General features: G+C 42.1%; 1 protein-coding gene across 1 annotated transcript in view; it reads right to left on the bottom strand.

Annotated features, from left to right (window-relative positions):
- Positions 1–207: 207 nt before the first annotated feature.
- LOC126456964 (COP9 signalosome complex subunit 6) overlaps positions 208–23,018 on the bottom strand; it is a 45,715-nt gene continuing 22,904 nt past the window's right edge. The window contains exons 2-6 of the mRNA XM_050092900.1: positions 20,715–20,846; positions 9,418–9,569; positions 9,148–9,310; positions 775–968; positions 208–632 (exon numbers count right to left, since the gene is read on the bottom strand). Coding sequence (XP_049948857.1) covers positions 492–632; positions 775–968; positions 9,148–9,310; positions 9,418–9,569; positions 20,715–20,846 — 782 coding nt within the window. The 3' untranslated portion in view covers positions 208–491. The remainder of the gene's footprint in view (positions 633–774; positions 969–9,147; positions 9,311–9,417; positions 9,570–20,714; positions 20,847–23,018) is intronic.

The raw sequence follows: 23,018 nt of genomic DNA, 5'->3' as shown, positions 1-23,018 counted from the left end.
TAAGAACTCCTAATTCAAATAAAACATACCATCTCATTTACAGACAGCAGATGCATTCTGCAGTTTACATACTCTAGTTCTACTATTATAAATAATATCAGTTTGAAACAATTCTTAAAATAATTATATTTCAACATAAAATTAAATCAGTTAACACACATGCTGCATTTGAAAAAAACTGAATAATGAAAGCAACATTAGAAAAAGTAACAGCAAAGAAGAATTTTAATTACACTTTCTGAATGTCACGCAAGTACGACAAAGTGGTTTCATAAGAAAAATACCTGACAGTTTTATTTCTGTAGCACACAGCATATTTAACTTACTCACAATGGTTGCTTTTTTATCACAAATACTTAAAATTAGGTTGATGACAAAAAATGAAGTACTGTATGACGCGTTGAACATTTCTTTTCAGTTAATAGCAAGGTGAACGACTTGCAAGGTTGTCACAGATGAAAAGTTCATTTTAAATAATTGTTTTAAATCATTCAAAAAAATATGCCACGCATACGACGACCCATACCCTGTCGATCATAAAGTATATTAAACTTATTGACAAACTGGTTAATATCATTGCAGCCTTTGGTGATTGTTCCCAAATATGTCATAAGACCAACATCATTGCATTGCTGCAACAAAGAAAAATAATGTTAGATACACAAGTAGAAAATTTTAAAAATACGAAAATATACAAGTCTACTTGTTTGGGATACTATCAGATTGTTGACAAATTTAGGTGCTCTAAAATAAGGCATTTTAAGTACAACTCACATTGTAAAAATCAGCACGGAATTGCGGACTTTGCAAAACAGGCAGACGATGGCTAAGGCTATTAGCTTCACGAAGGATTTCATGATTTCTGGGCAACTGCCCAGCCTGCACTGCTCGCACGTATTGCAAGACAAGCTTCACCCGACTGTGCAGCATCTTAATCGCTGAATGCTGTGCAGTGAGATGCTCTGCCACTGCAAGCAAACAAAATTAAGTTAACACTCATGTACAGCAACAATATATAAATAAAACAACAGTGCTGTTGGACTTTTATCTCATTTTGATGCAGCTGTATTTTATTTCCATGTTTCTCAAAAGTCCACATGTATAAAACATTCAAATGATCAAATCAAATGACAAAATACAGAAGATGAGCAATGTCAAATAAAATAACACATTACAACCTTCCAAAAATCATAATTTTACAAGTCATGTAGCAAGTAAACAGCTTCAGTTGATAACATGGTGATTAGTTTCTTCTAAGAGTGGAAAAGAACATACATATTACACATTAAAGCTCACACCACACTTTCCTGTCTGGATGTGATGGCTAACCTCAGGAACTACTATAGAGTTTTCGATACAGTTTTCACCAATAGCTAGACCGATTCACGATGAGGATTAGTGTATATAATTTGTTACCGCTATGCCGGACGTGTTGTCAAGTGATACCTGTGCAGTGCCAGGGTTGATCACTACTGTAAATATAATTTTTGCAGCAATTTGTAACACATAAAATGTTTTTCAATGAAGCATACATGGAAGAAATATATTTTTCAAATGTTAATCTTGAACCGTCAGACATTAAGGTTCTTTCTTCTACATTGGATATAAAAAGAATCAGCCAGAAAAGTATATGTATGCAAAGAAACAGTGTAGATTGTCTGAAATTTAGGGCAAGATATCTCTCATGTGTAGGAAATAAAAGTGGTAAGAACTTTATCATTTTAAGTCACAGTCATTTCTTGTTCTGTCTTTACTAATTACAGCTTAATAACAGAAATGTGGTTCAAAGCTACGAGCTAGATGGTTAGAAAAACAAATATAGTAAACAGCATCAAAGTAGCACTAGAGCTAAATGTAAGAGATTGTGAATATGACAGATGAATTAATTAATGTAATAAAAATAACAAATGTTTAAATGTATAATACTACCCTGTCAATTATTTAATACTGGAGCATTATCAATAGCGTATGGGTATCTTGCTAGCTTACGTAGGTAACTGTTAACATCAAATGTAATATTACCCTGTAATTGTTCTGTAAATTATTTAATGCTGGAGCATTATCAAAAGTGTATGGGTGTCTTGCTACCTGAGATAGGTGACTGTTAATATAAAATACTACCAACATTTTGTCCAGTAGCTACTAATCTGTAGCTGATATTTGCAACACGCATAAATAAGCTTTACTTCAGATTGATTTATATGGGGGCAAGAGCTACCACAAGTGCAGATTCTGTTGCCAATCATTACAAGCATGTTCAATTTTGGAGTTAGCCAAAATTTTGCAGTGGCCATTCATGCAGACAGCCAACTGGTTAGTTCTCATACCAACATAGAGCACTGTACAATAAATGAAATTATTTGCATTTATGAATATGGACAACCATCAGCAATGAAAATTTGTGCCAGACCTAGATTTCCCACTGATCACAAGTGGTCACCTTACCATTAGGCTATCCGAACGCGACTCACAGCCAGACCCAAACTACCACTGGTTGTCCACCAGGTATGGCTGTAGTCACTCCAGTACCTGTTCCTTCGGACAAGCATGCATGTCTGAAGGGACTCTGCATCGTACTTCTGAACAAGTCAGGTCTGCAATATTGCACTGTACAATACTTCCAGTATGGCTGGTAAGTGACATGGCTACCTTCTTTCACATTTGGCTCTATCTTTGACTGGATATGGAACGTCCACGCACTGGTCCCTCAACAGATTGGCACGGAAAGATCTCATGTGATTACTCGCAGATATTCTATGGATTTTCTGGCCTTCAAAGGAGACGCAACTACTGGTAAGACGGTGGTATGTTGAAAGACTTATGAAAGAGGCGATGGGCTTCATGCCAGAAGGTTGCCGGGAATGGCTGTAGACTATGGTAGCTAGAACACAGTCATACGGCATCTTGGTGTTAAGGGACACCGCGACAAGCCAACTTTCATATACCCTCTCTTTACGTGGTTCCAAACATCGATAATTCAAATCTATTTCTCTCCCTACTGGTTAAAGAACTTTTTCTCTTTATAATACTCTCACAGCAAGACCCAGCGCCTTTGCTGGACAGCATGTGCAGTCTGTTATCTGCAGTCTCCCTTCCAACATCAAAGATACTAACCACCTTCCCCACTATCTTCTCACAACAGCTGTTCCACTACCACCACACTACTAGCTCGTCACTGTACATATTTTGTGAGCTAGGTACACAAGAGTTATCCTCGTACACATAAGATGCGTGACAAGAATGACAAATGATGAAAACCACATGCAATGGCTTTTAATGTGGGAATTAACAATATCAACAATATTACACTCATATGCACTTGATTAGGGAGTACAGAATTTGACAGATCACTGGAAGACCTAAGACAAATCAAGAACCCTGGAGTAGACAACATTTCCTCATAATTACTGAGATCCTTGGGAGAGCCAGCCATAACAAAACTATTCCACTTGGTGTGCAAGATATACTAATAAGCTTAAACATTATGACCAATGCCCACCGCTAGACTGAATACTACCTGGTGACATTATGGTCATGTGATCCAGTAAGAAGTGGAGCAGATATGAATGAGGAATCATTTTAGCAATGATACAGGCTGTAAATGGGGAAAAACCCTGCCATAATTGATTTTGACAAAGAGCAGACTGTTATGGCCCAGCACCTGTGAACAAGTATCTTGAAAACAGTGAAGCTTAGCTGTTCACATGTTGCTGCTGCTGTTGTGAGCAACTGTGTAAAGTGGTTGAAGGACTGTAAAACTGTGAGTACGTGACAAGCTGATGGACATCCGTGTCTGCTCTGTAAAGCGGGATTTGTGGCGATCTGTAGCAGATCTGGCAACAGAGTGTAATGTTGATGCAGGCACAATGATCTCTAAGCACACCATTCAGTGCATATTATTGAAAATGGGGCTCCACAGCAGAAAATTACTGTGTGTTCCCATTGAAGCCAACGACATTTTTGTTGGGAATGGAATCACTGAGGTCACAGTGAATCAACAGAAATGTGTCACCTAGCTGGATGATCTTACGTCTTGATAAACTACGTTAGTGTTAGTGTCCAGATATGCAATCATCCAGGCAAATGGCTACTTCGAACATTCATGACACGCATGCAGGATGACAGAGGCATTACTGGGCTATGGAGGACAATCATGTGGATGTTTGTGGGATGTGTGATAGTAATCTAAGGCACCGTGACAGCTGTGGACTATGCTACCACTATCCCATTGACTGCCACGATCCCCATTTGAGGATAGACAAAAATATAGTATTTACTTCATCTTTATTGATTTATTTACTTTTTAAAAAATTTTACATTCATTTTCCCAGTCTCTATGTCAATCGGGTAATCCAAAAATAACTGTAGATTGAAGAAAAATATTTTGGCAATTAATGGGTTATTGCAGATCATTGGCATCTCTTCATGCTTAACCTCTCAACATAATCACCAGTTATCTAGTTTTTATTATTTTGATGGAAACTTAAAATCCCAAGTCTACTGTGGCAACAAACCTCTGAAAAAATAAATTCTCTCAGCCATTTGTTTCAGCTCTGACAGGTACATGCATGGCTGCTAGTGAGCATCCAGTCCTACACTTAAAGCCAGTCTATTGTTTATATGTTGAGGTGGTTGCCACTAGATACAGTCTTTACTGGGGGAAGCTGCTTTGAATACTCAACAGCAAAAAACACATTTTCAGCCCCATCCTGTATTATTGCTAAAGTGATTTGAGAAGCAGTGAACTCACACTGATATATGGCCACAAAACTAACAGGACCTGTGCCCAACAGAAGATGTATGAAATACTATTGGGCACCATCTCTGCATCCACAAATCACCGATCCGTAATTTATGGGAATTGCATGATTTGGGAGTAGACATTTGGTGCAACATGCCTCTGAAAATCTATCGAGCTCTTCTCCAATCCACCGTGTACAGAATTGCTATTGTATTGTATTCCAAAGACGAACTAAAATGTTATTAAATAAGTGGTCACAATGTTTTGGCTTATCAATGTATAGGAGACTGGCAAAATGGCCTCAGGCTTTGAAGAACATCATAATTCCAATTCCAAAGAAGGTAAGTGCTAACAGATATGAATATTACCGAACTATTGGTTCAATAAGTCGTGGCTGGTAAACACTGACATGAAATGTGTAAAGAGGAAGATGCTGATCTCAGGGAAGGTCAATTAGTGTAGTGCAGAATGCTTGGACACACAAGGCAATGTTGGCCAAAGAAAGATTTTTGCCTTTCTTTGGTCTTATCTGTTAAGATAAGCCATAGGGCCAACTTTGCCTTGTGTGTCCCAACACTCACTAAAAATGGGCACAACTACAGGGAGACAGGACTGGGCTGAATGGAAGGTGACTGACGAACTCCTATTTCAATATCTGCAAGAGCTCCTTGACGGCATATCCTAGACGGGGTCTTGCATTGTTGTGGAGCAGAATGACTTTACGGTGAGTCACCTGGCCATTTAGATATGATCGTTTTGCAAGGGGTGGTCAAGGTTTGTGAGCATTGATAAACATTCGGAATTATCCAACGTTGCAGGGAATTTGGTCAGAAGTGGGATCCCTTTCTTCAAAGAAGGTGAGCATAACCTTTCTTGCAATTGTGTGGATAGCTTAGAACTGGTTGAGTGGCAGTTGGCCATGCATGCTTCCACCGGCGACTTTGTCCCTTTGACTCAGCTTTGAAGTGACAACAACGTCTTGTCTCCAGGCAACACTTATGATAGGCACTCATTTCCTTCATCAGTACAGTACTGCTTATGTTCATGAGAGTGTCCATTTGACAGGCTTCCTGTGCTGGTTGAAGACTGTGAGGCACCCAATGGTTGCACACTTTGCAAAATTTCAGTCTGTCCTCGATGATCACACAAACACTCCCGACACTCAATCTGACCTCTGCTGCGATGGCTGCTACCTTAACTCAACAGTTTTTAAAAATGAGGACATTCCCCTGCTGGACAATGGCATCGATAATGTGGTGTAGCATTCCAGACCAACTGGTCAATGGCACACCTCCCACCCTTCCCTGAATTGCTTGTGACACACCTTGGCCCCTGCAACAGATATGCAGTGCTCTCTGTGCCATTCTTCAATGGGTTTCCATTCACTGCACTACTATTGCTATCAGAAAAACACTAAACACACTAGCTCCTCTTCTGATGCCTCCATTTCACTGTTTCCCACATGACTGCGTGCAGTGGATGGTTAACACATCTATATGTTGGCTCTATCATCATATGGGTGTGCTCTCATGTCCCTCTAGCTGTGAGTAGGGGGCCTCAGCACTCCAGAGGTTTTTATTTTACAGCCTACAGTTTTTATCTTTTTGAATGCACCTTATACATTTGGAGAAAGCTTGTGACAATGTTTCTTTGGAATACACTCTTTGAAATTCTGATTGTAGCAGGGATAAAATACAGGAAGGAAAGGTTACCTACAACTTGTACAGAACCAAGATTGTCGATATAAGAGTCTAAGGACATAAAATGGAAGCAATATTGAGAATTGAGTAAGGCAGGGTTGTAGCTTAAGTCCGACCTCATTCAGTCTGTACACAGAGAATCAATATAGGAAACCAACAAGAAATTTGGAAAAGGAATTAACATTGAGGGGGAAGAAATAAAAACAGGCTGATGACATTGTAATTTTGTCAGAGGCAGCAAAGGACTCAAAAGTATGTGCAACTTCAAAGTTAATAACGCAAAGATGGATTCTTGTTCCTACCTTTGTACTCTCCTGAAGTGGCCAGCAATGTCCTATTTGATTCGTCTGTCGCACAAGCTCTAGTATTAGTAATAACAGCAACTCGGTGGACAGAGGTTATAAAAAGAACATCAACAAAATAAAACAAGGGTACAGGAATGTAGTCAAATCAGGTTGTGAAGTGGGATTAGATTCAGTAATGAAACAATAAAAGTAGTAGGTGAGTTTCGCTATTTGGGCATAAACTTAACTGATGGCAGACGTGAAGAGAATATAAAATGCAGACTGGAAACAGCACAAAAAGATAAATTCTTTAATATCAAATATAAATTTAAGTGTCTTGAAGTCTTTACTGAAGGTATTTTTGTGGAGTGCAGTCTTGTATGGAAGTGAAACAGTTTTGACAAAAAAAGAATAGAAGGTTCTCAGACTTAGTGTTACAGAAGAATGTTGATTACATGGGTAGATCGAATCACTAATGAGGAGGTACTGAACTGAAGTGGAGAGAAAAGAAATTTGTGGAATAACTTCCATGAAAAAAGATTAGTTGAAAGGACTTGCCCTTAGACATCAGGACTCATTGATTTGGTAACGTAGGAAAGCATGGAAAAAGAAAACTGTAAAAAGAGCACAGCATGAATATCCTAAAGTGCCAAGGAAGCTGATGTAGGTGTGCATATTCAAATACAGAGATATGTAAACCGGCAGAATACTGCACTGCGGTCGGCAACGCCGATATGAGACGACAAGTGTTTGGCGTGGTTGTTAGCTCGCTTACTGCTACTACAATGGCAGGTTTCAAAATTTAAGTGAGTTTGAACGTGGTGTTATAGTCGGCGCACGAGCGATGGGACACATCATCTCCGAAGTAGCGATGAAGTGGGGATCTTGCCATATGACCATGTGATGCTGGGCCATCAACAAGTGTCGGCATGTGAACCATTCAACGAAACATGATCGATATGGGCTTCTGGAACCGAAGGCCCACTCGTTGCCTGGCAGGACAAATCTCATTTCAAATTGTATCAAGCAGATTTACATGTATGGGTATGGAGACAACCTCGTGGATCCTTGGACCCTGCATGTCAGCAGGGCACTGTTCAAGCTGGTGGAAGCTTTGTAAAGGTGTGGGACGTGCATTTGGAATGATATGGAACCCCCGATATGTCTAGATACGACTGACAGGTGATACGTACATAAGCATCCTGTCTGATCATCTGCATCCATTCATGTCCACTGTGCAATGGACTTGGGCAATTCCAGCAGGACAATGCGACATCCCACATGTCCAGGATTACTACAGAGTGGCTCCAGGGACACACTTCTGAGTTTAAACACTTCCGCTGGCCACCATACTCCTCAGACATGAATATTATTGAGCACATCTGGGATGCCTTGCAACATGCTGTTCAGAAGAGATCTCCATCCCCTCCTACTCTTACAGATTTATGGCCAGCACTGCTCGATTCATTCCCTCCAGCAGTACTTCAGACATAAGTCAAGCCCATGCCATGTCGTGTTGCAGCGCTTCTGTGTACTCGCAGGAGCACTACACGATATTAGGCAGGTGTACCAGTTTCTTTGGCTCTTCATTGTAGTAAGCAGGTTCAAATGGGTGTAGGTTGTGCTAGTTAAGCACACATGAAGAGGCTTGCCCATGATAAACTAGCATGGAGAACTGTATCAAACCAGTCTTTGCACTGAAGACCATGATGGCAGCAGCAGCAACAACACATGGACCACCTTCATGGTAACGTCTGTACTGTGCACCGGCACAATGGCAGCAGAGCCCACTGATTGAATTATGTAATTTGAAGACTTGGCAAGAGAAGTAAAAAATGGCAGCAAACATTACTAATCCTCACACAATGTGCAAATATTCCAAGATTATATTCATAGCATCCTGTGCAGTGAGGTCAAACAATGGTAATGTTGGTGATATCATGTCCTTCAGATAGGGATACAGCTCAGCAACTTGATTGGTACCATTTGAGACGTGTAGACTGTGTACCAACACTGTCTGCTCTTGAGGAGCATTACTCATACCTCGCGTGTAAAGGTGCCGATTTGGTAAGTAAATAAATCTTCCAAATAGAATGAGTCATATGATTTTTTATTAGTCATGTCACAAAAATTTTATTTCCTCAACTATTAGATAACCAACACAATGGAGAAAAAAGGGCAGAAGCAATTTCACTTTAAGACTACATCCCACTCCAGCACAAAGTGAAATTTTTATCAGCTAGGTTGATTAACTTGCAGAATCAAATGGATTACACTCTGAACTGCAAAATGCATAAAAATTTATAATTTAAAATCTGAGAAATTATTCATCTGAACAAATAGCTTCATTTTAATGAAGCGAAGTAGGATTTTTGAAAGATGTTGCTGTCATAAATATTAACCTAAAAACTCCTTATCTTACCTAAAGAGCTTTCACCAGCCTCATTAGTTGACATTCTAGCCACGTGATCAACACCAATCCGTTCTGCTTCCTCTGTAGCCAACGTATAATGCAACTCCACAAAGAGCATAGTGGCTTCACCACCTACCAGATCTATGACTGACTCATACATCGCAACTGGAAGCTGCAAATAAATAAAGATGATAAAGGCACCTTGATACATCATTAACAGTACAATTCTTAATCATAAATAAAAAAATTGCATTTTAACCGAAGAGTGACCATACTTACGTCACTGTGCCTAGCTTGTGGGTTTAACTTTAGCAGTACAGGACTTTCATTAATCTGACAAATCTGCTTGTGAATCTTGATATCTTTATCATCTGGTTGATCACCAGTTGTATACCATCCCAAGAAGTCCATATCACTGAATACCTGTTTAACTGATCAAAATGTTTGAAATTTGTAATGAAAATGCTCAAAATATTAGAATTCTAAAACTTATCTAAAACCATAACACTGTGGTACACTATGGAAAAATTAAAACTGTATGTGATTACTTTTTTTTATTTAATGTAGATATAACTAAACAAAGATGATAATATGTTAAATAGAGAAATCAGCACACTCATTTATTTATAAAAATGATTATTCAGAATGCCAAGAACCAGCAGCAGCTGTTAGGTTGTGTGTGTGTGTGTGTGTGTGTGTGTGTGTGTGTGTGAGAGAGAGAGAGAGACAGAGAGAGAGAGAGAGAGACAGAGAGAGTTCATTTACTGGACGTCCAGGACCGAAAAATAAGTCAGAGGCTAAACAGAATTCTTTACTTGATGTCACTGTGCTAGAAGAAACTGGTATACATACCAGCAACTTCCCTTTAAAACACTACAAGAGTTTTAATGACTTCACAGATGGGAGTGCTGTGTTATTGGCACAACATATTTTGTGGAAACTCAATCAGTGATTATTATTCTAAAAATGTAAAATTTTCACTCCATGAATTTTCAGATTGATGTCATACAACAGAACAATATTACTGCTAGAATATTTGCATTTTGTTAGCAAACTATAACAGAAGTTATATACACAACTGTAATTGTTGTAGGTTCACAGTCTTGTAAAAATTCTGTGAAAGACTTCATTTTTGCCATAGGCTATACATTTATTAAAATCCACTATTGCAATTTCAACCTTTTGGTCATTTTTAAGTGGGTAACAATTGCTGTATGCACAGCAGCAGTGTGGTGTTGGTTACTTACGTATGCAGTGACACAAGCTTTATTTCATGTGTTCTTATCCGGTCTGTCATACAATGATGGTGTATGTGACTATGACGTGAGGACTAGAGTCTCATGTCATTTTTATTTATTTTAATGCTGACTACAGCTGCGATTACACTGCCTGTTAGCCACTTGAGAGTGACCAAAAGGTGGAAGTTGCAATTGCAGATTGTAATAAAAGTACAGTCAATGGTGAAAATTAAGTCTATTTTTGAAAGTTATTTAAGTTGCAGTCAATTACTATGTCAATAAACAACTTAGTCATGTTTATACAATTGATCACTGCATTCTGCGGATGAGTCCCATGCTCTGTAATAACAACCTCAGTATTTGATGTTGCTGAGCAAGGCTAATTGTGAACACACCGGCATTTGACTGTATTAGTGTTTATTTAGCTACAACCCAGGTTTTGGCCTTTTATGTGGTTTTTGAGTCATTGAGTTTATGTCATTAATACATATATACATTGCAGAATATAAAGTTCAAAATTGGCCACAAATTAAGAAAAATATTCACTCCCCACGGAATGCCAGATGTAAAATAATCTTGTAAAAAGACCAATAAATAATAGTGGGAGCAAATCATATTTACTAAAAACAGGTTTACTTTAGTAAATAAAAGATGATGTACTATCAAAACGACTCAACAACATGTGTTCATCTTTTATATACCAAAGTAAACCTGTTTTTATTAAATATGATGTGCTCCCACTATTATTTGCCGATCTTTTTACAAAATGATGGCTTTTACAACGCATTTCGTGGGGAGTGAATATTTTTCTTAATTTATGGCCAATTTTGAGCTTGATGTCCTGCAATGTATGTTAAGGACACAAACTCAAATCACTTGAGAATGGCGTAAAACCTGCGTTGTCGTTAAACAAACAACAATACAGTCAAATGACAATGTGATCATTTAAAAAGAGACTTCAGTATTGTTCAGTTTAACAAAAACAAGCATGATTTAGAATATAAAATTTGCACATGGAATATGACAGTGTATCATGGCAGAGCACAGGATTGAAATATGCTGAAAACAGGGCTTCTGCAGTTGTTTTGTCACTCCATCTTTACCTGAATTAACAACAATTATATGGGGGGGGGGGGGGGTAGGAGAAGGAAATAGTTTTTGAGGAACAGTTTGCAAAAACTGAATGGGTTTGCCAAAAGATGTGACAAGACAAACTGAATAAAGGTGAGGAAACTGTGACATACACTGCAGATGGTAGTATTATGTTTATGAATTGGAAAGGAACACATGAGGCAATACTGACCTTACGACTTATCTTAGAAGAAAGATTAAGGAAAGGCAAACCTATGTTTCTAGCTTTTGTAGACTTAGAGAAAGCTTTTGACAATGTTCACTGGAATACTTCTCTTTCAAATTCTGAAGGTGGCAGGGGTGAAATACAGGGAGTGAAAGGCTATTTACAATTTGTACAGAAACCAGTTGGCAATTCTAACGAGTCGAGGGGTGTGAAAGAGAAGCAGTGGTTGTAGCCTATCCCCAATGTTATTCAATCTGTGTATTGAGCTAGCATTAAAGGAAACAAAAGAAAAATTTGGAGTAGGAATTAAAATCCATGGAGAAGAAATAAAAACTTTGAGGTTTGCTGATGACATTGTAATTCTGTCAGAGACAGAAAAGGACCTGGAATAGCAGTTGAATGGAATGGACAGTGTTTTGGAAGGAGGATATAAGATGAACATCAACAAAAGCAAAACGAGGATAATGGAATGTAGTCGAGTTAAATCGGGTGATGCTGTGGGAATTAAGATTGGAAATGAGACACTTACAGTAGTATATGAGTTTTGCTATTTGGGGGGCAAAATAACTGATGAAGTAGAGAGGATATAAAATGTGGACTGGCAATGGCAAAGAAAGTGTTTCTGAAGAAGAGAAATTTTTTAACATCGAGTATAGATTTAAGTGTCAGGAAGTCGTTTCTGAAAGTATCTGTATGGAGTGTAGCCATGTATGGAAGTGAAACATGGACGATAAATAGTTTGGACAAGAAGAGAGTAGACGCTTTCGAAATGTGGTGCTACAGAAGAGTGCTAAAGATTAGATGGGAAGATCATGTAACTAATGAGGTGGTACCGAATAGAATTGGGGAGAAGAGGAATTTGTGGCACAACTTGACTAGAAGTAGGGATCATTGATAGGACATGTTCCGAGGCATCAAAGGATCACTAATTTAGTACTGAAGGACAGTGTGGAGGGTGAAAATTGTAGAGGGAGACCAAGAGATAAATACACTAAGCAGCTTCAGAAGGATGTAGGTTGCACAGATTCAGAAGGATGTAGGTTGCAGTAGGTGCTTCAAGATGAAGAAGCTTGCACAGGATAGAGTAGCATGGAGAGCTGCATCAAACCAGTCTCTGGACTGGAGACAACAACAACAACAACACGCAAAAAATACGCAGTTATTACAAATCCATAGGCTTATCACAGTTTGTTATGGTTACAGAAAGATATGTTTACCAATCTACTATCATTGAGGTCAAAACTGAGGTAATGTAATTCACAGTTGGGCAATGTCACATAGCAGAGGAGCTTGGGGATGGGAATGATAAAATAAGCTATCAAATTAATGGAGGAAAGAGAGGGATTTGTGTTCAAAATAAAATTAATGACAAGATCACAAAGAGAGAGAGAGAGAGAGAGAGCACAAGCTCAGAACCCAACAAGGATAGGAAGCAAACCCACCAATTTCTTTACAGAGAACTCATCAGGGAATTTTTCTTAAGCAGTTTTTGGGAACCACAGAAAATCTAAATCTTGAAAGGTAAACAGGAATTTGAATCCAAATTATTGGTAGAACAATCCAGTATTCACCTCAACTAATTTGAAGAAACTGCAGAAAACGAAAAGCTGAATGAAAGGCAAGGTTAAACACAGCTCCCTCATACACTTCAGGCACTGGGCCATTATTGCCAAAGACTTTCTATTTAATACACTGCACCAGGAAATGGATACCTTCTCTAAAGTTATGTGAACATCCAACACTTATCAAATTACTATAGCATGAGTACTATACTGAAATACACAATTTGTAAGGAAATGGTCATCTTTACTTTTGTGCTTTGTAAATAAAAAATGCCTTCTCTTGCTACACTGTATTTCATTTCTCCCAGGCACGTTTCACCTTTTTTCGCTTTAAGGCACCATCAGTGGAATAGTTGTTAGCTTTTCTGCCTTATTGATGATGCCTTAAAAGTGAAAAAAGGGCAAAAATGCCTGGGAGAAATAAAATACAATGCCACAAGAGAAGGGATTTTTTATTTACGAAACAAATATTTCTGATTGCTGTGGAGGATGACCATACAAACAAACTCATTACTTACTTTTATGCTTGCAAACTGCAAGAGTCCCCTAAGCAATGTTACACTGGCCAATCTGGTTGGTTGGTTGGTTGTTTGAGGTTAAAGGGACCAAACAGCAAGGTCATCAGTCCCTTGTTTCAAATAGACTCCATTCTGCTAACGGGACATCTCAGTATAGTCAGAAAAATAAAACGGATAAAGGGGAAGCGTAAAAGGGCAGTCACGTTGTCATTAGTGAAAACAAATGAGGGAAGTTGGCAAGAGAACGAACCCAACACTATGCTGAAACAGCATAGGCAAGACCACCTGTGACTTAAAAGGTACAACTGCTATAATGCAGAAAGTACGTATGGGAATAGAAAAACTAACCAAGCCTTAAAAAGAAGGGGTAAAAACAGAGTAAAAGGGAAAGAAAAGAGGATTCCTGTCAGGGAGGTGAATCGGGAATCTCTGAACACTGCCTACAGTGGGAGACACCCAAACACTCACCGCCCTGCCCCAACACCAGAGGGAGATTAAAAACTTTAAAACTGAGAATAAAAACCACTCTCCCGGAGGAAACCTAGAACCAGAGAGACCATCCGGGAATCGTCAGCCAACATCAAAGGTAAAGTGTGGGGGAGTCTGTACTTAGCACGCAGAGCCAAAAGAAGGGGGCATTCAACCAAAATGTGGGCCACTGACTGGAAGGCTCCACAACCACATAGCGGGGGTGGATCATCACGCAAAAGGAAACCATGGGTCAGCCTGGTATGGCCAATGCGGAGACGACACAGTGTGGTCGAGTCCTTGCGGGAGAGGCTAAAGGAAGAACGCCATGGGCCTGTATTCACCTTAATGGCACGAAGTTTATTAGACAGTGGAGTAGCCTCCCAAGAATTGGCCCATGACTGTGCAAAGTGGGATTTGATGTGAAGCCGTAAATCCGCTGCAGGAGGGGTTACAGAAAACGGGGGGTAAGTAACTGCTCCCCCAGCCAAACGATCAGCGAGCTCATTACCCGGGATACCCACATGGCCCGGGACCCATAGGAAGTCAATGGAACAAGCAGCACGGTGAAGATCAGCGAGATGGTCATGGATGGCAGAGACCAAGGGATGGCGCGAAAAACACCGGTCAATAGCAAGAAGGCCACTCATCGAGTCCATACATAACAAAACGCGGTTGTGTTGGGATTGTTTAATAAAGGTAAGGGCCCGGGAAATTGCCATCAATTCCGCAGTAAACACCCCACATGAGGGTGGCAGTAGATGATTTTCCGTTCCAACAAAGGACGTGAAGGCATACCCAACATGATCAGCAGATTTAGAGCCATCAGTGTAAAAAACAACAGCATCCCGAAACTCCCATAAAATTTGGCGGAAAAAGGAACGGAACACCCCCGGGGGGATGGAATCTTTCGGACCGCGGCGGAGATCCATCCGAATTCGAGGCCGAGGAACTAACCAAGGAGGGGTGGAGGGGAGGGAGCGAGGAAGACAGGACAAAGAAGGAAGCCGAAAATCACGGTTAAGAGACGCAAGGCGCAGCCCAACCGGTAAACCCGCCCGAGGGCGGGAGTCAGGCGGGCGACGTCCATGGTCTGGGAATAGGATAGAATAGGAAGGATGAGCGGGAGAAGAACGGATAGTAAGGGCATAAGACACCAGAAGCTGGGACCGCCGAACAGAAAGAGGGGGGATCCCAGCTTCAACCAGGAGACTATCAACAGGGCTAGTAGGGAAGGCACCGGTGGCCAAACGGATACCACGATGGTGGACTGGATCCAGCACGTGCAGCGTGGAAGGAGCAGCTGAACCATAAACTTGACAACCATAGTCCAAACGTGACAGAACTAGAGCACGATAAAGACGGAGGAGGAGGGAACGGTCCGCACCCCAGGAGGAGTGGGCAAGAAAGCGAAGGACATTGAGTTTACGGAAACATCCTACCTTCAGGATGTCTGATATGGGGCAGCCAAGTGAGCTTGTTGTCGAAAAGAAGACCTAGGAAACGAAACTGTGGAACCACAGGCAATCTTTGTGCAGCGAGATAGAGCTCTGGATCAGGGTGGACCGTAGTACGGCGACAGAAGTGGACCACCTGCGATTTTAAAGGAGAGAATTGAAACCCGTGGGAGAGGGTCCATGCAGAGGCACGCCGTATAGCCACCTGGAGCTGCCGTTCTGCAGATGGCATCGAGGAGGAACTAACCCAAATGCAGAAATCATCCACATACAGGGCAGGGGCGACCAAGGGACCGACAGAGGCCACAAGTCCATCGATAGCAATGAGGAAAAGAAGGACACTCAAGACCGAACCCTGTGGGATGCCCGTCTCCTGGGTCCGTGGAGAACTAAAAGCAGTACCAACTCGAACTCTGAATGACCGATGGATCAGGAACTGGCGGATAAAAATCGGGAGTGGGCCCCGAAGACCCCACTGATGAAGGGTTAGTAAGATGTGATGGCGCCAGGCCGTGTCATAGGCCTTGCGAAGGTCAAAAAACACTGCAACCAAATGGCGGCGCTGGGAAAAAGCCTGCCGAACTGCGGATTCCAAGCGAAGCAAATGATCGATTGGAGATCGTCCCTCTCGAAAGCCACACTGGTAAGGGGACAATAGATCCCGAGATTCGAGGACCCAAGTGAGCCGACGGGCTACCAGCCGTTCAAGTAACTTACAACCAACATTGGTCAAACTAATTGGCCGATAGCTGTCAACAGATAGGGGGTTCTGACCAGGCTTAAGGACAGGAACCACAATGCTATCCCTCCACTGAGAAGGGAAGTCACCCTGGAGCCAGATACGGTTAAACACCCGAAGAAGATGGTGCCGTTGTGGAGCACTGAGATGTTGAAGCAGCTGGTTATGAATGGAATCTGGGCCAGGAGCCGTATCATGAGAAGCAGATAGAGCAGAAAGAAATTCCCATTCAGTGAAAGGTTCGTTGTAAGATTCTGACTCACAAGTGGTGAAACATAAGGCGACAGCTTCAGCCTGCTGTTTTTGATGAAGGAAAGCAGCTGGATAGGAGGCCGACGCTGATGCCACTGCAAAATGGGTCGCAAGATGTTCTGCGAGAACTAATGGGTCCGTACAAATGCCATCTGGGAGGTGAAGGCCTGGGAGGGTGGACTGCCGATGGCAACCTTGGAGAGAGCGAAGTGTAGCCCATACCCGTGACAGAGGGACAGTGGAACCAAGGGAAGAAACGAATCGTTCCCAACATATCCGCTTGCTCTGTTTGATTAAATAACGGGCTTTAGCGCGAAGGCGCTTAAAGGTAGAAAGGCTGGCTACAGATGGGTGCCTCTTAAAGTGTTGCAAAGCTCGACGGCGATCACGGATGGCAATGGCAATGGCCGTACTCCACCACGGGACTTGCCGACGACGAAATTGTCCAGATGAGCGCGGGACAGCAAGGTTAGCAGCGCGAACAATCGCGTCAGACACGTCACGTAGGACGTCATCAATACAACCCGACAAAGAGGGAGAAAACTCGACCTGTGCAGTATATAGAGGCCAATCGGCGCGGTGGAAAGACCAACGAGGTAACCTCTCCATCGGGGAGCGGGAAGGGAGCGTGATAATCAACGGGAAATGGTCACTATCACAAAGGTCGTCGTGTGGCGACCAGTGTAATGAAGGGAGGAGAGAGGGAGAAGAAAGAGAAAGATCAATGGCAGAAAAGGTACCATGACCAGCACTGAAATGAGTAGGGGAGCCATCATTAAGAAGGCACAGGTCGTGGTCTGCAATAAATTGGTCGATAAGAAGACCTCGTCTAGATGGAAAGGCACTGCCCCACAAAGGATGATGAGCATTAAAATCCCCAAGGAGGAGGAAGGGAGGAGGAAGTTGCTGAAGAAGGGTGGTTAAGGCAGCAGGTGTAAGAGTCCTGTCAGGAGGGAGATAAAGATTGCATACTGTGACTGCAGAGTCTAAGTGGACCCTAACAGCAACTGCTTCCAATGTAGTTTGGAGAGGAATCCACGTGCTAGCAATGTCTGTACGGACCAACGTACAAACGCCACCAGAAGCCCGCAAGGGTCCGACCCGATTTCGACAGAAAACACGGAACCCACGGAGGGTCGGTGAGTGAGCATCAGTAAAATGAGATTCCTGGAGAACCACACAAGCTGCTGAGTAGGACGAAAGAAGGGATTTCAATTCCGGAAGGTGACGATAGTAGCCATTACAATTCCATTGGAGAACCACAGAACGATGGTTTAAATGAGGGCTGAACACGCTAAATCCAGTCATACCGCCGGGTCCCCACCCGTCACCGACAAGGAGGGGGCGACATCCATAAACGACAGGTCAGAATCCGGTTGTGAAGCCGGGGAAGGGACCTCCGGTGACACCAGAGGCTCTTTGTCCCGGGACTTATGTTTCTTCTTCTTTTCAGGCTGAGATCGAGGAGGGCTGTGTGGCATAATGGAGCCAGCTGCAGCAAGATCAGGAACAGAAAGAGACCGGGCGACCTGGGGGCCGATAGACCGCGGCTCTCGCGGTCGCCGCGCTGCAGCAGACCTTTGACCTGGAAGGTGCCGGGAAGGGGCATCCCGGGAGAGGCGCCCTTGACCGGCAGACGCCGAAGGAGTGGGACACTTCTCCGGCTGGGGAGGGGGAGCGGCGCCCAGAGGAGAAGGTGTGGGAGCCGCAGGGGAGGGGGGAAGGAGAGGGGTCCGGGACGGGGGTAAGGAAGGGGGAGGAAGGGATGAAGATGTAACCAAGGCGTAACTAGATGTCATGGACACAGGGTGCAATCGTGCATATTTCTTACGGGCCTCTGTGTAGCTTAAACGATCAAGAGACTTATACTCCTGTATCTTTTTTTCTTTCTTATAGACTGGGCAATCTGCTGAACGTGGAGAATGACTACCATGACAATTTACACATACAGGAGGGGGAACACAGGGACTCCCCTCATGGAGTGGACGTCCACAGTCACCACAGAGAGGGTCCTGGGTACAGCGAGAAGACATGTGGCCAAAACGCAAGCACTTAAAACACCGCATAGGAGGTGGGATGTACGGCTTCACATCACAGCGATAGACCATAATCTTAACTTTCTCAGGAAGGGTATCCCCTTCAAAGGCCAGGATAAAGGCACCAGTATCAATACGATTATCTTTAGGACCCTTCTGAACACGCCGAACAAAGTGAACACCCCGCCGTCCGAGATTGTCCCGAAGTTCCTCATCAGTTTGAAGGATGAGGTCTCTGTGAAAAATCACACCTTGTACCATATTTAGAGACTGGTGAGGGGTAATGGACACGGGAATTGTGCCAAGATGGGTACAGGCACGAAGGGCCGCAGATTGGGCAGCCGAAGCAGTTTTTATCAGTAATGAACCCGACCGCATCTTGCTCAGGGAGTCCACTTCGCCGAACTTGTCTTCAATGTGTTCCACAAAGAATAAAGGTTTGACACTGGTGAAAGTATCTCCATCAGTCCTGGTGCAAACTAGATAACGGGGGAAAGGTTTTGCCCCTAGACGACGGGCCTGACCCTCCTCCCAGGGGGTAGCCACGGAAGGGAAGGCCGAAGGGGCAAGAGAAGCAGCACTTGAGGAATCAGTACCACGCAGAGAGACGGCCGCAGAAGAGCGGCCAGAGGTTTGGACCCTTATGCGTTTCATCTGCATAGCGTCCGCCCTGATACCACCCACTCCGATCAGGGGCTCTCCTCACGGGCGCCACCCAGCCACAGCAAGGGCCGTCTGGCACGGCGGCCATTGCCGGGAGTTCCGATGCTCCAGGATGACGAGCAACCACTCCAAGGCATGCATGAGGAGGTCACAGCTCAGGTATCAGAAGTGTGATCCCTGTGTGTTCAGGGGGCTCAACCAAAAGGGTACATAGCGACCCCACCACACGGGCTGGCTACCGTGCTGGCTATGCACCCTAGCATCAGACAACGACGTAGAAGAAAAGGTGGAATATACTAGGAGGGCACACGTCGGAGACACTAGGTAAGGTGCTCTTCCCCAAATGGCTCACACTATGGAAGAGAAATTTTGGAATGGAGGTCAAACCCCAGAGGGGGACCAAGGAATGCCAAAAGGAGGAGATGATTACGCAACAAAGCCAGAGTGTAAAACCAACAGAACCAGGAGGATAGCGGGGGCCAACATAAGCAAGGACACCAATAGAGGGAGAGGAGAGGGCGAGGGGAAAGGGGTATGGAGGGGAAAGGAGGGGAAGGGAAAGGAAATGCAGCCCGGGAGAGAAAGAAGGCTGCAATGGCTCGGGGCCCCGTGCTCGCCACGCACGTATCCACGAAAGAGTTGTGGACCCCCTGGGGGGCTGGCCAATCTGAAGCCACAATGTAAACCATAATCTTCTGGAAATGTTTCAGACACCACAGGAATTGTTCATTTGCTTCAGAGTAGAAGCAGTATACTAGCACCCCACAACAACAGAACGCATCATATCACTCTAGGTGTTTTAAATTGCTTCTTCTACACTCTCAGAATTATAAAAACACCTTAAGCAATGGATGCTAGCAGTAAGCACCTTATACTCTGATGAAGACTTAGATGACAATGATTGGGTCAATTTTACGAATAGTTCAGGTCGACGATGATGTGATAATTCCCATCATGAACCCCAAACATGATTCCAGCTTGCCAGCATAGCACAAGGAACCCATGAACTTGATTGATGAGCATTCTAGAGAAATTCAATGCAGAAAGCACCATGGGAACTTATAGTAAATGATGAATATAACTTCACATCAAATGGTTCAAATGGCTCTGAGCACTATGGGACTTAACTGCTGCGGTCATCAGTCCCCTAGAACATAGAACTACTTAAACCTAACTAACCTAAGAACATCACACACATCCATGCCCAAGGCAGGATTCGAATCTGCGACCGTAGTGGTCGTGCGGTTCCAGACTGTAGCGCCTAGAACCGCTCGGCCACAACTTCACATTAAACAATAAACACAATTACTGTATTATACAATCAAAATATAACAAAGATTACTTACACTGTTCTTCCTTTGTATTGTAATAATCTCTATCAATTATTATGTCTCCTGCTATGACACTGAACAGAAGTTCAAAGGAGTTCATAATTTCTAAATTACGTCCCTTCTGTTTACCAATCAGAGCACCAATAACTGTAAAAAGCAAATAAAGTTAGAACACAAGTTCTAAATAAGACAACCAGTTAAAAGAACACAAATATCCATGTATTATTACAGATACAACCACTATTTGTGTTTATCTTAACAGGAAGAACTATTGCCAGTAGTACAAAGTATTATTTTTAATCTAGCACCCTAAATGTGCAATGAAACCGACAAAGCCAGTTTCTACAAACATGCAAACAATAATATTTATTTTTACATTGATAAAATTAAGAATTTTGGCTTCACAAAAATGTCCAAATCTGTCCCAATGACAGAATAATCAAATTGTTCCTAGGACACATTTTGCAACTTTAAACACACATGACCTACTGAATTTAAATACATCTACACGGTAGTGTGAAGTAGCACCTTGCATCTTTATGACAGCAGTGATGTGTCAGCAAGATTCTAAAGGGGATCCACACTGATACAGACTTTCTAGCTGCTGTCCAAAGCTCACACAGTTCAGGTTCCACATGTGCTTCAGAAGCTTGAGGTCATTTTAAATAGGCGATCACACAATCACTCGAGTCCATGGAGCAGTTATCAAACCATACCAAGAATTGGAGATCAATCGAGTGACGCCTTTTCCTACAGAAAGTAAAACAGACCTGTTGATGAACAAATGGACGCATGTAATCAAACTCTATCTCCAAATCTATTCCGCCACTGAGATATGATAGCACATTTATCATTGTCTCCATTTCATTCTGTGTAAACCCCCCTGCCCCATCCACATGAGAACACTTCAACCATCAGTCAGAATAGTGTGTTGTCAGTAAACAGGATGTGGCTTTTAAAGCAATCCTTTTCTGCAATTAGTATGCACTAATGAATGACACAATTCATCAGTCTAAGTGACCTTCTATCTGGTGTTTTGGACATCTAATGGCAGTGTTCCTTCCTCCATCTTGAACTCTGGCCAGGAAGCAACTAAATCGAAAGGTTTGAGTCTCTGACTTACTAGGAGGTGAAAGATGATTTCTCTTGAGGGGACACACTAATTAATTGCTCACAGTAATTTTAAAGTGCTTGTATAATTTTTCCCTACTGCTAGAGAACTGAGCACATAAGGAGCCACATGGTAAGATAGTGACAAGAAGTGGGGCACACTGGTACTGCCACAAATATCTTCATGCATGTTCCTATTCTCCTTAACTGAAAATTCTTGCTTCCTCTTTAATACTTACCAAGTTTCATTTGAGATTATCTTCTGCTTTCTTCATACCACATCTTTTGCTGTTTGGCGAAGTATGTTTGTTAAATAACTGGCTATTCTGTCTATGCTATAATCTTCATTTCCTATAACATACTATTCCTAAATAAATTCTCATTGTGTACATATCTGATTTTCTACCTAAGAAGTTTATTTCTTCCTAGCTTTGTATGTTTACACTCACTTGAATATTCACCATGTTTAGAAATGTCACAGGCTGTACAATTCCTTTATTATTTGGCAAAATACAGTTAGTTTTCTTTGTAATTCTATTTGTTTCTTGGCCACTTTGTACAACTTCTGTAATTTTTTGTTATTGTAACCATAGTGTCCCACTGAAGAATTCTTCAATTTTTGTCCCCTCTTTTTGCGTGCTGGCACTATCATCTTGTAGTGGAATTTATCATCATTTATGCATTCCACAAACTTTTTGCAGAGTTATTCCATTTCCTTATTAGAAAACAAGCACTTTGGTGCTTAGACTTGAATGACTTCCATAGATTATCTTGTGTTCTTTTTAAACCATATATTATTATGTTCCTTCAATATCTGTAATTTTGTTTTAACCAGTGGAAAAATGCTGTTGTTGGAGCACAAAAAGACTAATATGTTCCTCTTTAAAAAGGACTGACAGAAAAATGAGGAACCAGCTGCCTCAAACCCCATTCCACCTTCCTCTCCAAATACAGGGTGATTCAAAAAGAATACCCCAACTTTAAAAATGTGTATTTAATGAAAGAAACATAATATAACCTTCTGTTATACATCATTACAAAGAGTATTTAAAAAGGTTTTTTTTTCACTCAAAAACAAGTTCAGAGATGTTCAATATGGCCCCCTCCAGACACATGAGCAATATCAACCCGATACTCCAACTCGTTCCACACTCTCTGTAGCATATCAGGCGTAACAGTTTGGATAGCTGCTGTTATTTCTCGTTTCAA

The sequence above is a fragment of the Schistocerca serialis genome, chromosome 2 (genome assembly GCF_023864345.2).
Source record: "Schistocerca serialis cubense isolate TAMUIC-IGC-003099 chromosome 2, iqSchSeri2.2, whole genome shotgun sequence".
NCBI lineage: Eukaryota > Metazoa > Arthropoda > Insecta > Orthoptera > Acrididae > Schistocerca > Schistocerca serialis.
Note: the sequence above shows the minus strand (reverse complement) of the source record. Positions and strands in the feature narration are given on the sequence as shown.